The sequence below is a fragment of the Oncorhynchus mykiss genome, unplaced genomic scaffold (assembly GCF_057628025.1).
Source record: "Oncorhynchus mykiss isolate SJ-2025 unplaced genomic scaffold, ASM5762802v1 scaffold96, whole genome shotgun sequence".
NCBI lineage: Eukaryota > Metazoa > Chordata > Actinopteri > Salmoniformes > Salmonidae > Oncorhynchus > Oncorhynchus mykiss.
In genome coordinates, this window is record NW_028322095.1 from 865,475 (window position 1) to 881,828 (window position 16,354).

General features: G+C 44.6%; 1 protein-coding gene across 1 annotated transcript in view; it reads right to left on the reverse strand.

The window, feature by feature from the left end:
- Positions 1–2,582: 2,582 nt before the first annotated feature.
- The window catches only part of LOC110490803 (serine/threonine-protein kinase WNK1), a 174,097-nt gene continuing 160,325 nt past the window's right edge, over positions 2,583–16,354 (reverse strand). The window contains exons 26-31 of the mRNA XM_090228663.1: positions 15,917–16,122; positions 14,711–14,926; positions 13,682–13,777; positions 8,430–8,471; positions 4,631–4,869; positions 2,583–3,599 (exon numbers count right to left, since the gene is read on the reverse strand). Coding sequence (XP_090084789.1) covers positions 3,216–3,599; positions 4,631–4,869; positions 8,430–8,471; positions 13,682–13,777; positions 14,711–14,926; positions 15,917–16,122 — 1,183 coding nt within the window. The 3' untranslated portion in view covers positions 2,583–3,215. The remainder of the gene's footprint in view (positions 3,600–4,630; positions 4,870–8,429; positions 8,472–13,681; positions 13,778–14,710; positions 14,927–15,916; positions 16,123–16,354) is intronic.

Below are 16,354 nucleotides of genomic sequence, written 5' to 3' on the forward strand. Positions count from 1 at the left end.
TTGTCTGCGTTCCTTTGTCTGTTTCAAATACAGAGTTTGTCCAAGCTTCACCATCAGATCCAGTCCTACTCTCTGCAGAGTCTAGGACTAAGTCTGTCTTCCGCCCCCCCAAATCAAAATGTATTTAACCCCAATACTAAAACAATAAATGGCACAAAGAAACAAAAACCCCACAGCCCACCTTCCCCCGTCTCCCCTTCCCAGTGTACCTTTGACTTTTGTACCCACAGAGCCAGTAAAGCACTTCAATGTAGCAGAAATCAACAGCACTTCCGTTACTCCATCATGTCAAAGAAACTGTTCAAAAAAAAAGAAGCAAAATAAATAATGGAAGGCACTAGAAACTCTAGCAGAGCTCTCACTGGAGTACTGGGGGGGGCGAAAGGACACGGAAAAGACCAAGGGTAAGTCCTACATCGCACCTTATCCCCTATATAGTGCACTACTTTTGACCAGAGCCCCATGGGCCCTGATCGAGGTCTTATCGGCTCCTGGTGAAAGGTTGAACACCGTGTAAGGGATAGGGTGTTATTTGGCACTCAACCCCAAGTTACTATTCAAGTACGTTAATTGAGTCCATTTAACATTCACATTTATCTAATATAAAGAAAGTAGAAAGAGAAGAAAGGTTAAAGTGACCTCGATAAGTACTGGATAAGGAAAATAGCTAGCCTTTTATTTTGTTATTTTGTTCAGCCTAAGTATTACCAATCCACCATAACGTTTCCTCCAACTGTCTTTTTGTTGGTATTTTTCTGTCTTTTTTCTTCTTAAACTCATGTTGTCCAACAACATTTATAATAATCACAGTGTTTCAACATCAGAAACTGATGGGTAAATACAGGTCCATACAGAACACTGGTCTTTTTTTCATTTCTTGTTTTTTTAAATAGAATAATAATGTACATTTTTGTTTTCAATCACACTATTGAAAAGACTCAGAAGTAGAGAGAGATCGAGGCCCCTAACGCTGTCAACATCATGATTATAAAAGGCTTTATGTTACTAATAGATCATAGGTTTGAAAGCTTCACAAGCCCTCAAGGACAGACGGCGTTGTGTTGCTGGAGATCCAAGGCATTACTTTTCATCCATCATACCATCCACCCTACCTCCAAGCCCAGCCCAGGTCCAGTCCTCTCCTTGCCCCACCGAGACCTGTCCTTCTCTGGGTCCATGCAGGACCAACACCAACCTACCTCACAACCGTGAAAACAATATAATGTGTGACACAGAGAGCCAACAGGACATACCTCCTTCCGTTCACCCTGCATTCCCTCTCAGAGCTAAACCACCTGTGAAAAAGAAGACTATTGAGTTGAGTCTGAGAGAATCTACTTCAGTCCTGTCTGTGTTAGTTCAGGGGGGCTCTCTCATTAGGGATATGTAGATGGGAACTACGAGCCAGCTTGTACAGACTTTATGCTTCAGGATGGGGATCTCATCAGCCTCCCAGATACAGCACATTTTAAAATGGAGTAACTATAAGCCTGAAGTTAAGACTGGGATAGATGGGTCTCACACACACTACTCCCCTCCAATCATGTAAAGAGATGGTTAGCATGGAGAGGGGAGTTGTAGTTTCTTTAAAGGCCCTATATACTGGGAGATGTAGTTTCTTTAAAGGCCCTATACTGAGAGAGAGTTCCTGGATAGGAGGGTCAACCCTAGCGTTAACCCTTTCATCATGCTACAGAAGAGTCTCCTCAGTTCAATGGGGACAGAGGAAAATAATTAAAACACTAATCAAACATGGAATCATCATAATCCCAAATTCTTAAAAAAATCATAAAAAAATGACATTCTGAATCTGGTCATGGATTGTTTTCCTAATGAAGGTCACTTTATGTGTTATTATTATATTAAGGAGGAGGTTTCTATCACGGTGTTCTTATTGCATCCCATGGCAACAGGAGGGGTAGAGCAGGGTATGAACCCCCAGGCCTTTTCTACTGACTCTCCACTTACACACACCAATGAACATCCTAAATGATATATAGGAATAGCAGTACATGTGGTTCCGGATGTCAACACTGCCTGACCAGCTACATACATGGCACCAGTCCCACACCTCAGCCTCACAAACTCATTCCTTGACCCCATAACCTTCCTCACATCTCCTCAACATGCTACACAACTCATAATGGACTTCTACTGGAGCTGTATAGTACTGTACAGTCACTTAAAGCTCTGTTCTGGAGGTCAGCTACCAGCAGGAGGAGCTGTATAGTACTGTACAGTCACTTAAAGCTCTGTTCTGGAGGTCAGTTACCAGCAGGAGGAGCTGTATAGTACTGTACAGTCACTTAAAGCTCTGTTCTGGAGGTCAGTTACCAGCAGGAGGAGCTGTATAGTACTGTACAGTCACTTAAAGCTCTGTTCTGGAGGTCAGTTACCAGCAGGAGGAGCTGTATAGTACTGTACGGTCACATAAAGCTCTGTTCTGGAGGTCAGTTACCAGCAGGAGGAGCTGTATAGTACTGTACAGTCACTTAAAGCTCTGTTCTGGAGGTCAGTTACCAGCAGGAGGAGCTGTATAGTACTGTACGGTCACATAAAGCTCTGTTCTGGAGGTCAGTTACCAGCAGGAGGAGCTGAACAGGCAGGGGGGGGCTCAGATAGGTGAGAGGAGAAAGGGGGTTAGCTATGTACTGCAGCTCCCCAACGATAAGTACACCCCCTTGGTCTGTTACTTTCCTCCATCCCTCCTCTCTGAGATCAGTACAAGGCTCTGGTCTCTACTATAGAGTACATGTAAAAGCCAGTCACAGTGAAGGAACAAAGCCCATCACCACACACACACATTTTACCATTGTAATTGTCACATTAACCCTCTTTGGCCACTTAACATTGCACTCGTGTCCATTGGTATTCCTTGTCCCGTTTTGCGTCTTTCTTCGACCCCCAAGGCCCACAGTTGACCTCGGGGTGGGGGGGAGAGGGGAAGTGTGTCCCTCTCCTGTTATCCTTCAAGGAAACAGAAGAGGGCAGAGTGGTGCACCATTTCACACAGCAGCTGACTCTTCTCTCTCCTGCTCCTCCTCTTCTTCACAGCCAGCTCATTCACATTCAATACAGTCCCACCAACCATGATGTCGCTTGTAACACACAAGCCCCTCTCCCCCTTGTAACACAGACACCCTTCATTCCTCATGTCTCTCTCCCTCAGTCTGTCAGTCTCTCAGCCCGGCATGGCTAACATCCCCTCATGGCCACTACGTGGTCCTCAGGTTGGGGCCTCCAGGGTTGCTGACGGATTTCTGCAAAGTGCTGATGTGATGGAAGCCCTGCAGGGAGCCCTGCCCCCCAGTGGCAGAGGAGGGGTACTGCGAGGAGGAGGCAACCAGGGGCTGAGAGGAGGCTAACATACCGGCCTGACCCTGTCCCGGCCCTGTGGACCCCGTGGATCCCACCCACTGGGCGCTGCTGTAAGGTGCAGTGGAGGAGGGGTAGCATGCCCCGACCCCGCCGTACTGGGGAGGGGGACACAAGGAGCCCTTGCGGCCTCCCAGAGAGGTAGCGGGGGTGGAAGAGGCGTTGCTGGGGCACAGCTGACTCGGGGCGGAGAACTTACGGCCCTTGTTGGTGGACGGGGTCGCCTGGAGAGGGAGAAGAGACACCAGGGTGAGATACTGCATGGCTGCTCTCCAATATCCATACTAGCATACCACTTACATTACATGGCCAGAGCTATCTCAGCTATGCTACGTGGAGGTTGGACCAGGAGCCATATCAACAACTCATGTTCCAGCTTACAAACACCATAACATTCCCGTCCCCATAACATTCCCGTCCCCATAACATTCCCATAACATTCCCATAACATTCCAGTCCCCATAACATTCCCATAACATTCCCGTCCCCATAACATTCCCGTCCCAATAACATTCCTGTCCCCATAACATTCCCGTCCCCATAACATTCCTGTCCCCATAACATTCCCATAACATTCCCGTCCCCATAACATTCCCATAACATTCCCGTCCCCATAACATTCCCGTCCCCATAACATTCCTGTCCCCATAACATTCCCATAACATTCCCGTCCCCATAACATTCCCGTCCCCATAACATTCCCATAACATTCCCGTCCCCACAACATTCCCGTCCCCATAACATTCCCGTCCCCATAACATTCCCATAACATTCCCGTCCCCATAACATTCCCGTCCCCATAACATTCCCGTCCCCATAACATTCCCGTCCCCATAACATTCCCATAACATTCCCGTCCCCATAACATTCCCGTAACATCCCCGTCCCCATAACATTCCCGTCCCCATAACATTCCCGTCCCCATAACATTCCCGTCCCCATAACATTCCCATAACATTCCCGTCCCCATAACATTCCCATAACATTCCCGTCCCCATAACATTCCCGTAACATCCCCGTCCCCATAACATTCCCGTCCCCATAACATTCCCGTCCCCATAACATTCCCGTCCCCATAACATTCCCATAACATTCCCGTCCCCATAACATTCACTTCCAGTAATCTATATTTCAAATAAGCAACACAATCAAACATGGACTATATTGGTAAGGCTTGAGCATCCCATTATTTTGATGAATAAGACCTTTTGAGAATGTTTTGTTTCTATACTAGAATGAGTCTGTCTTTACTCACCTGGTAGCTGTGTCCCTGTGAGGGTTGCTGTTGCTGTTTGGAGCGACTCTTGCCCTGGGACAGACTGATGGCGTCGCGGGCCCAGTTGTCAACCAGCTTGTGCAGGTCGTCGGTGAACGTGCCCTTCCGGCCCTGTTGAGGGGGGTTGGGAGAAGGCTGGCCCTGGTTCTGACCCCCTGAACCCTGGTCTCCTGGACCCTGGCCTCCTGGACCACTCACTGTGTTGGTGCTGCTGGTCCCTGGAGAGACGGGAGAGACAGAGAGAGAGAGAGGGGGAGAGAGAGACAGAGAGGAGGGTTATGGGATATGTAGAGTAGGTAGTTGTTTGGTGTCAGTGTGTTTGCGTTGGTTAACGACATACTCTAGCTATGTCAACGTAACAGGACAGGATCCTATGACACATTATGATCAACTTTGAGGCATGTATTTCCTCCATCCTGATGAACTGGGCCAGGATGAAAATATCTACTCTAATCTGACAAATGGGTTCTGCATATGAACAGCAGAGGGAGCTGTAACACAAGTCTTAGTCCATCACCCTGAATGAACCAGAACATTCTCCATTTTAAAAACACATTCACTGTCTGCAGATAAAATGTTCAATATATCAACAATGACTAGCTTAGACTTACAGCTAAAATGACCCATCTCTCACAAGATCCATGTTGGGGATTTAATTTGGGCCAAGACCTAAGATCATGGTGGTTTACGTTTGGAGACTTTATGAATTGTATTTCAAAACAAAATGTTATCTAATGTTGTCTACAGTCATTCTGTATCAGCAGCCTTCCTAAACACTAATAGGTATTATATTACAGCAAGCATTACATGAGAACAGATGTATTGAGCTGCAAACAGGCTTTAAAAAGGTTAGCTGTTTAGTGCCTCTCTTCCTGGAAGCAGAGCCAGAACCCAAAATACACCAGAGGTGAGAGTGAGTATGGGAAAATTCATCAGCTCCTTTTTCACAGTCGCCTACTGCAATGTCTCAACAATAATCACATACATGCAGTAGTCATGCAGTAGCTGGCTGCAATAGGAACTCAAGGACCTGATGCATTTCTGTTGCAAACAATAAATGAAGCTATGATAGAAAAACAAACTCCTAAAATGTAATTATTGTTCAATAGATAAACTAAGTTCAATCATTGAAGACCTTTGGCATTTCTAACAAGCTACTGAGTCAAGTTTTTTTTTTTAAGTATAGAAAAATTGAAAATTAGAAGGGGGAAAAGCCATGACGTAAAGCAGCGATACACTGAGTCATGACTGCAGCACCAGTGGAACTCTGGGTAATGGAGTCCACAGGACAAGCCATGCTCTAAACTAGAAGAGATGGGGGAAGGAGGGGAGCAGCTGAATCACAACATGACTTCAACATTTTGTGGTCTGGATGACTCCCATTCACATTGCAACAACTCTGGTGAAATATTTTTTAGGTTGGCCAATAACGAAAATACCGTACGTTTAAAGGGGTAATCAGCACCTGCTACATACGTTTTCTGACTTGTACATTCTTGATAAGTATCCAATTATTCTTGAAGAATCTAACTTATAAATGCCTCATGTGCTTAGTTAAATTGTCGTATCCCATCAGAACTCAAAATACAACCTTGTTTTACTCCAATGTTCGTAAACAAAGGGAACAAACACTTTTTAGCCTCAAAACATTGTTAAAACTATAATTTTAAGGCTTCCAGAGTGGCGCTGTGGTCTAAGGCACTGCATCGCAGTGCCATTAGAGATCCTGGTTTGAGTCCAGGCTCTGTCACAGCGGGCCGCGACCTGGAGACCCATGGGGTCCAGCATTGTCCGAGTTAGGGGAGGGTTTGGCCGGCCGGGATGTTCTTGTCCCATCGCGCTCTAGCGACTCCTGTGGCGTACCGGGCACATGCACGCTGACACGGTCGCCAGATGTACGGGTGTTTCCTCCGACACATTGGTGCGGCTGGCTTCCGGGTTAAGCGGGCATTGTGTCAAGAAGCAGTGCGGCTTGGTTGGGTCGTGTTACGGAGGACGCATGGCTCTCAACCTTCGCCTCTCCCGAGTCCGTACTGGAGTTGCAGCGATGAGACAAGACTAACTACCAAATGGAAACCACGAAATTGGTGAGTAAAAGGGATGATCTATTTTATATACATGCACCACTGTTCAAAAGTTTGAGGTCACTTAGAAATGTCCTTGTTTTAGAAAAAAAAACAATTTGGTTGTCCATTAAAATAACATCAAATTGATCAGAAATACAGTGTAGACATTGTTACTGTTGTAAATGACTATTGTAGATGTAAATGGCTAATTTTTAATGGAATATCTGCATAGGCGTACAGAGGCCCATTATCAGCAACCATCACTCCTGTGTTAGCTAATCCAAGTTTATCATTTTAAAAGGCTAATTGATCATTAGAAAACAATTTTGCAATTATGTTAGCACAGCTGAAAACTGTTGTTCTGATTAAAGAAGCAATAAAACTGGCCTTCTTTAGACTAGTTGAGTATCTGGAGCCTCAGCATTTGTGAGTTCGATTACAGGCTCAAAATGTCCAGAAACAAAGAACTTTCTTCTCAAACTCATCAGTCTATTCTTGTTTTGAGAAATGAAGGCTATTCCGTGAGAAATTGCCAAGAAACGGAAGATCTCATAAAACGCTGTGTACTACTCCCTTCACAGAACAGCGCAAACTGATTCTAACCAGAATAGAAAGAAGAGTGGGAGGCCCCAGTGCACAACTGAGCAAGAGGACAAGTACATTAATGTCTAGTTTGAGAAACAGATGTCTCACAAGTCCTCAATTCTCAGCTTCATTAAATAGTACCCGCAAAACACCAGTCTCAACAGTGAAGAGGCGACTCCGGGAGGCTGGCCTTCTAGGCAGAGTTCCTCTGTCCAGTGTCTGTGTTCTTTTGCCCATCTTAATCTTTTATATTTATTGGCCAGTCTGAGATATGGCTTTTTCTTTGCAACTCTGCCTAGAAGGCCAGAATCCCAGAGTCTCCTCTTCACTGTTGACGTTGAGACTGGTGTTTTGCGGGTACTATTTAATGAAGCTGCCAGTTGAGAACTTGTGAGGCTTCCGTTTCTCAAACTAGACATGAATGTACCTGTCCTCTTGCTCAGTTGTTTATTTATGTTCCCCAAACATTTTTGAGGAATACAAGATGTATCGACTTGAAAACTGTATAATTGGTTGAGTACTGTGGATACCAATATCCCTGTGAGCCTCCGCAGGCGCATGTTGCCCAGGGTTAAGAACAGACATGGAAAATGAATAATATGACATTGTATCGTATTACACCCTCAAAACTTATTCCATGGATCCCTTGGTCAATTTATAAAAAATCTGTTAGTATTTTCACGTAAAATAAAATGACATTTAGAAGACATTGTTATATATCTGGCCACGGAACCCACTTTGAGAACCCCTGTGATAGATCATTTGAATGGGGTCATCGTCACAACAGAGAAATGCTCAAGTCACCCTGTGAGAGGAGAGCCTTGTTGACTCCGACACACGACTAAAGCCACAGCTGACATCCACAGGGCAGTAAGTGCACAGACACTCAAAGCAGAGAGCAACGGGAGGTAGGATTGCAAAATTACAGCAACTTATCCAAAATGTCCAGGTTTCCAGAAAGGGAATAAGCAGGGAGGGAATCCTCCAAATGGGATTTCTGGAAAACCTGGGACATTTGGGAAAGATTCTTTAACTTTGCAACCCGAACAGGGGGGTGCAGAGAGTGAGGGTGGTGGAGGAGGCAGTAGGGAGGGGGTGGGGGCAAAGGTCATAAAATAGATAATTACTACAGAGTTGGTTGCAGGGGCAGACTTTTTTCACCATCTTCCCTGAAGAGTGGACGGAGAGAATGTGAAGCGCAGGACGGACGGAGAGTGCGTGAGGATTGGAGGAGAAAGTGTGTGTTAATCATTCACCCTTCTACAACAGACTACAGCATACTGAGTGTTTTCAATTCAAACTAAAACAAGCACTCCTCCTGAGGTAAATCCAGATCCTCTCTACAGCTCATTCCCCTTGGTTAAAAAGACAGGAGTGTAGGGGTGTAGGGCGGTGGGTATAGGGGTGTAGTTGTAGGGTTTAGGGTGCAGGGAATAGTAGTATAGGGGTGTAGTTGTAGGGTTTAGGGTGCAGGGAATAGGAGTGGAGGGGTGTAGGGTTTAGGGTGCAGGGAATAGGAGTGTAGGGTGGAGAGCAGAGGTTGGCAGGAGTTTAAGCTGCAGAGGGATCATTAAGGCATTCATACAACCTTAATTAACATCCATTAATGAAAGTACAAACTCCTTTCATTGAGTCAAACCCAGTCAGAATAAGTTACATCAACTCAACAGGTAACAAACAATTGCTTGTCTTTCCTTTTGTGTCTGCTTTGCAATGGAAGACATGGATCTGGTTGGCTGGGTGGGTTCTCTCCTATCAGTTAGCCCAATGGTGAGAAGATGAGATGTGATGAGGCTGAGAACAGCACATGGTAAGGTGGGGTTTCTGGATGAAGTTTGCTAAGGTTCTCCACATTAACACTATCAATGGTGCTAACACAAGACAGAAGAAAAGACCACCTGTCGGCTGCAGGAGGGAGAAGTGTAGTACAGACTATAACTATTACTAAAGGGTAGTACTGTAGTACAGACCATAACTAATACTAAAGGGTATTAGTTCAGACCATAACTACTACTAAAGGGTAGTACTGTAGTACAGACCATAACTACTACTAAAGGGTAGTACTGTAGTACAGACCATAACTACTACTAAAGGGTATTAGTTCAGACCATAACTATAACTAAAGGGTAGTACTGTAGTACAGACCATAACTATTACTAAAGGGTAGTACTGTAGTACAGACCATAACTAATACTAAAGGGTATTAGTTCAGACCATAACTACTACTAAAGGGTAGTACTGTAGTACAGACCATAACTACTACTAAAGGGTAGTACTGTAGTACAGACCATAACTACTACTAAAGGGTATTAGTTCAGACCATAACTATAACTAAAGGGTAGTACTGTAGTACAGACCATAACTATTACTAAAGGGTAGTACTGTAGTACAGACCATAACTACTACTAAAGGGTTTTAGTTCAGACCATAACTATTACTAAAGGGTAGTACTGTAGTACAGACCATAACTACTACTAAAGGGTATTAGTTCAGACCATAACTACTACTAAAGGGTAGTACTGTAGTACAGACCATAACTACTACTAAAGGGTAGTACTGTAGTACAGGCCATAACTACTACTAAAGGGTAGTACTGTAGTACAGACCATAACTACTACTAAAGGGTAGTACTGTAGTACAGACCATAACTATTACTAAAGGGTATTAGTTCAGACCATAACTACTACTAAAGGGTAGTACTGTAGTACAGACCATAACTATTACTAAGGGGTAGTACTGTAGTACAGACCATAACTATTACTAAAGGGTAGTACTGTAGTACAGACCATAACTATTACTAAAGGGTAGTACTGTAGTACAGACCATAACTAATACTAAAGGGTAGTACTGTAGTACAGACCATAACTATTACTAAAGGGTAGTACTGTAGTACAGACCATAACTATTACTAAAGGGTAGTACTGTAGTACAGACCATAACTAAAGGGTAGTACAGACCATAACTATTACTAAAGGGTAGTACTGTAGTACAGACCATAACTATAACTAAAGGGTAGTACTGTAGTACAGAGCATAACTATTACTAAAGGGTAGTACTGTAGTACAGAGCATAACTATTACTAAAGGGTAGTACTGTAGTACAGAGCATAACTATTACTAAAGGGTAGTACTGTAGTACAGACCATAGCTATAACTAAAGGGTAGTACTGTAGTACAGACCATAACTATTACTAAAGGGTAGTACTGTAATACAGACCATAACTATTACTAAAGGGTAGTACTGTAGTACAGACCATAGCTATTACTAAAGGGTAGTACTGTAGTACAGACCATAGCTATTACTAAAGGGTAGTACTGTAGTACAGACCATAGCTATTACTAAAGGGTAGTACTGTAGTACAGACCATAACTATTACTAAAGGGTAGTACTGTAGTACAGACCATAACTATTACTAAAGGGTAGTAGTACAGACCATAACTAAAGGGTAGTACTGTAGTACAGACCATAACTATTACTAAAGGGTAGTACTGTAGTACAGACCATAACTACTACTAAAGGGTAGCACTGTAGTACAGACCATAACTATTACTAAAGGGTAGTACTGTAGTACAGACCATAACTAAAGGGTAGTACTGTAGTACAGACCATAACTAAAGGGTAGTACTGTAGTACAGACCATAACTAAAGGGTAGTACTGTAGTACAGACCATAACTAATACTAAAGGGTAGTACTGTAGTACAGACCATAACTATTACTAAAGGGTAGTACTGTAGTACAGACCATAACTAAAGGGTAGTACTGTAGTACAGACCATAACTATTACTAAAGGGTAGTACTGTAGTACAGACCATAACTATTACTAAAGGGTAGTAGTACAGACCATAACTAAAGGGTAGTACTGTAGTACAGACCATAACTATTACTAAAGGGTAGTACTGTAGTACAGACCATAACTATTACTAAAGGGTAGTACTGTAGTACAGACCATAACTATTACTAAAGGGTAGTAGTACAGACCATAACTAAAGGGTAGTACTGTAGTACAGACCATAACTATTACTAAAGGGTAGTACTGTAGTACAGACCATAACTACTACTAAAGGGTAGCACTGTAGTACAGACCATAACTATTACTAAAGGGTAGTACTGTAGTACAGACCATAACTAAAGGGTAGTACTGTAGTACAGACCATAACTAAAGGGTAGTACTGTAGTACAGACCATAACTAAAGGGTAGTACTGTAGTACAGACCATAACTAATACTAAAGGGTAGTACTGTAGTACAGACCATAACTATTACTAAAGGGTAGTACTGTAGTACAGACCATAACTAAAGGGTAGTACTGTAGTACAGACCATAACTATTACTAAAGGGTAGTACTGTAGTACAGACCATAACTACTACTAAAGGGTAGCACTGTAGTACAGACCATAACTATTACTAAAGGGTAGTACTGTAGTACAGACCATAACTAAAGGGTAGTACTGTAGTACAGACCATAACTAAAGGGTAGTACTGTAGTACAGACCATAACTAAAGGGTAGTACTGTAGTACAGACCATAACTAATACTAAAGGGTAGTACTGTAGTACAGACCATAACTATTACTAAAGGGTAGTACTGTAGTACAGACCATAACTAAAGGGTAGTACTGTAGTACAGACCATAACTAAAGGGTAGTACTGTAGTACAGACCATAACTAAAGGGTAGTACTGTAGTACAGACCATAACTAAAGGGTAGTACTGTAGTACAGACCATAACTAAAGGGTAGTACTGTAGTACAGACCATAACTGAAGGGTAGTACTGTAGTACAGGCCATAACTAAAGGTTAGTACTGTAGTACAGACTATAACTAAAGGGTAGTACTGTAGTACAGACCATAACTAAAGGGTAGTACTGTAGTACAGACCACATTAACATTCCAATCATTCAAGAACTTCAGAAGTATAGCGTGTACGGTTTAAATCAGGGTGATTATTAGATGGATGAAGAAACATTAGACATGATAATATTATGATGAGATGTTGACCTGAGTGGAGAGTATGGGGCCACAGTGGAAATGGATCAGTGTGGAGGGCCAAGTAGCAAATATTATAGATATCTACTTCACTTTAGAACAGTTCTCTCCAGCCCTGTTCCTAGAGAACTACTCTCCTGTAGGTTTTCACTCCAACCATAATCACATCTGATTCTAACAATTAGATGGTTGAGAAGATGCACCAGGTTAGTTCCAACTGGGATTGGGGTGAAAACTCAGGAACAGAGTCGGAGAGCTCCGTTCTAGACTGTACCAGTCTTATAGCTCAACTTGCTTTACGGAGCCATTACTGTTGCTATAGGTGATCTTAATAATCAACATGGTTTATAGACGGGGTCAGATGTTTAAGGCTCTACCTCCACATGGTCCGTCTGTGGTTATAAACTAGATACATGACTTTAATGCACGAGGAAGGGAACGTACAGTCGTGGCCAAAAGTTTTGAGAATGACACAAATATTAACTTCCACTTTTGTCTTATGGCAAGGTGCTCCATCATGCTGGAAAAGGCATTGTTCGTCACCAAACTGTTCCTGGATGGTTGGGAGAAGTTGCTCTCGGAGGATGTGTTGGTACCATTCTTGATTCAAAGCTGTGTTCTTAGGCAAAATTGTGAGTGAGCCCACTCCCTTGGTTTCTTCACAACAATTGAACCGCTCTCCTTCAAGTTCTTTATGATCCAATAATGGGTTGATTTAGGTGCAATCTTACTGGCAGCAATATCCTTGCCTGTAAAGCCCTTTTTATACAAAGCAATGCTGACGGCACATGTTTCCTTGCAGGTAACCATGGTTGACAGAGGAAGAACAATGATTCCAAGCACCACCCTCCTTTTTGAAGCTTCCAGTCTGTTATTCAAACTCAATCAGCATGACAGAGTGATCTCCAGCCTTGTCCTTGTCAACACTCACACCTGTGTTAACGAGAGAATCCCTGACGTCAGCTGATCCTTTTGTGGCAGGGCTGAAATTCAAAGGAAATGTTTTTTGGGGATTCAGTTCATTTGCATGGCAAAGAGGGACTTTGCAATTAATTGCAATCCATCTGATCACTCTTCATAACATTCTGGAGTATATGCTAATTGTCATCATACAAACTGAGGCATCAGACTGAAAATGTATATTTGTGTCATTCTCAAAACTTTTGGCCACGACTGTACAGAATGCCATTACATACATGTATCCATTAATTATGTGATGATGCATCATCAGTGGTCATTGATCTACAATTATCTATAAATGGGGCCAATTAAAAAATAAAAAAAAGAGGAGAAAATGCCAGAGAGGAGAAAAGGCTCCCAATCGGAAGAGATAAATCACATGACAGGAAGTAGGAAGTGAAGGAGAAAGAAGACAAAGGAAGAAGCGTTACACACAAAGAGCCAAGCAGGGCGTACTCAGAAAACGGGTCCTTCTGCCACCACCTGGTTTGATGGTCACTCTCTCCGACCCACAGCTGAACGTAACACAGCCTGTGGTACAAAAAGAGAGGGGGAGAGAAAGAGAGGGGGGGTGGAGAGAGGGAGGGAGAGGGAGAGAGGGGGTAGAAAGAGAGAGGAGGGGTGGATAGAGATAGAAAGAGGAGTGAGGAAGAGGGGGGAGAGAGAGAGAGAGAGAGAGAGAGAGAGAGAGAGAGGAGGGGTGGATAGAGATAGAAAGAGGAGAGAGGAAGAGGGAGAGAGAGAGGTACACATACACACAGTAAGAATGGAACAGTAAGTACACTGAGCAACAGAGAGGGAGATGGAGAGAATGGAGAGGGATGGAGGAGAGGATAGAGCTGCACTGGGAGCAATAGCACTCCCTGTAGCGTGGGAGGAATAGGAGCGGCCCCATCCCGACAGTAATGGAGCTTCCACTGAGTGTGTGGAAGAAAGGCTAGCTTGAGACAGAGGTGCCCAAATCAACAGTCCAATTGAAATACCCAACATGCACCACTGTCTTGAGCCAGAGCAATAGTGTTCGCCGACTGAAGGGAGATTTTATTTTAATCGTAAGCCTTCCCAACACTACAGTCCAGTGCCACTGTCTGTATCAGAGCAAAATGGCTCTGTCAAACATTCCTCTACTGTACCAACCCTAGTGGACAAGACAGGACAAGACAGAGCAACACCCAAATAGAGACCATTACGACAGACAGACTTTTTGGGGATGGTATCCAGGGAAGGATGGGGACACTACTAATTCCCATCCCTATGTGATGGTGGTATGGGGAGGGGTGGTGGTATGGGGTGGGGGAGGGGTGGTGGTATGGGGTGGAGGAGGGGTTGTGGTATGGGTGGGGGAGGGGTGGTGGTGGTGGTGGAAGATTAACTTTTCCTCAACAGACAAGGCAAATGAGGCCTACTGGAGGCAGATGGAAGGACGAATGGGACGGAGGCAGTAGGGCGCTGTGTGGGGCCTACCTTGGGTGGGGGCACAGAGACTGGGCACGGACAGCGTAGCTTCGCTGGTGTAGGCAGAGCACAGGTTTTCACTGGAGGGGCCGAGATGCTTGAGGGGCCGGGGTCGGCTCCCCGAGGCAGGGTGGAGGTTGGGGTCGGGGAGGCCCCCAGGGGCCAGGAGGAGAGCCTGGTAGGGTGGGTACACTGAGGGGGCGCTCTGTGCAGATAAAGTGCTGCCTGAAGTTGACACACACAGACACCATACACACAGAGGAGGAGAACAGGGGAGGGAGGAGGACAGGTCAGGGGAACAGCCTCCAAAAGTGCAGACACGCACACAGTGACTCTCACACATAGTGTAGGTAGGTAGGTAGGTAGGTAGGTAGGTAGGTAGGTAGGTAGGTAGGTAGGTAGGTAGGTAGGTAGGTAGGTAGGTAGGTAGGTAGGTAGGTAGGTAGGTAGGTAGGTAGATAGGTAGGTAGGTAGATAGGTAGATAGGTAGATAGGTAGGGTGCAGGTCCCACAACCACAGTGTAGGTAGGTAGGTAGGGTGCAGAGTGCTGGGTTTCATCATAAACAATACAGCTAGTTCACTGTATGGTTTAAAAGTGAAGGAAGGAGAGAAGAGAAGACTGGTTTGCCACAAGTAGTCCTGTGAAGAAGAGAAAGCGAGTGCAGTACAGTAACAAAGTCCCTACTGTAACACACTGGCTCTGCCAATACCCTCTACTGAGGAGGACCACAGGTTAGAGGTCAGGACCTGGCTATAGTGGGCTCTAACAAAGATGGTGGATAAATGAAGATCGCTTATTCCGGCCGTTTACCATTGAAAGAAAATATATATCTCCCATAGACACCAATGCGATAGCAGCTGGGTCCGGTCTACTAAGTTAATTGACTTCAATTGAACTAGAAACAAACAGCGAGTGGGGAGTCTCACTTCCTTTTCCATCTCTGGCTCTAACACACTTAAGGTCAAGGGCTTCAAGGGGGTTCTTGCTGATAGGACCAGTTCAGACAGAGGTCAGGGGTTAGTAGTACCTGGTTGCAGGGGGCTCTTGCTGATAGGACCAGTTCAGACAGAGGTCAGGGGTTAGTAGTACCTGGTTGCAGGGGGCTCTTGCTGATAGGACCAGTTCAGACAGAGGTCAGGGGTTAGTAGTACCTGGTTGCAGGGGGCTCTTGCTGATAGGACCAGTTCAGACAGAGGTCAGGGGTTAGTAGTACCTGGTTGCAGGGGGCTCTTGCTGCCCTGGGAGGAGCTGCAGCGGCTGGACTTGCTGCTCTTGCTTTTGGTGGGTCGTCTCCTGCGACCGGCCAGGGCTACAGCTGGAGGGACCACCACGGCTGGAGGCACCTTGCCCAGCCTGGCGAACAGGGAGTCAATCTCATCCTTCTGCTTGGTGTGCAGGGCCTGGATCTCCTTCATGTGCCTGGAGAGGAGATGAGAGGGAGCTCAATAGCCAAAAATCTTCCCCAAATCCAATCAGTCTAATAGCACAGAAACAGTTCAGGTGAAGGTAGACATCTGGGGGTTTTAGGAATGGAAACATAAGCACTTAAATGTGACAATTCAAGAAGGGATATTTAAGGGATATATAACAGCAAACAGAAACATGTCAGTTGAGCAGAAGAGAGGAGAGAGAAACAGGGTAAACCCACTAA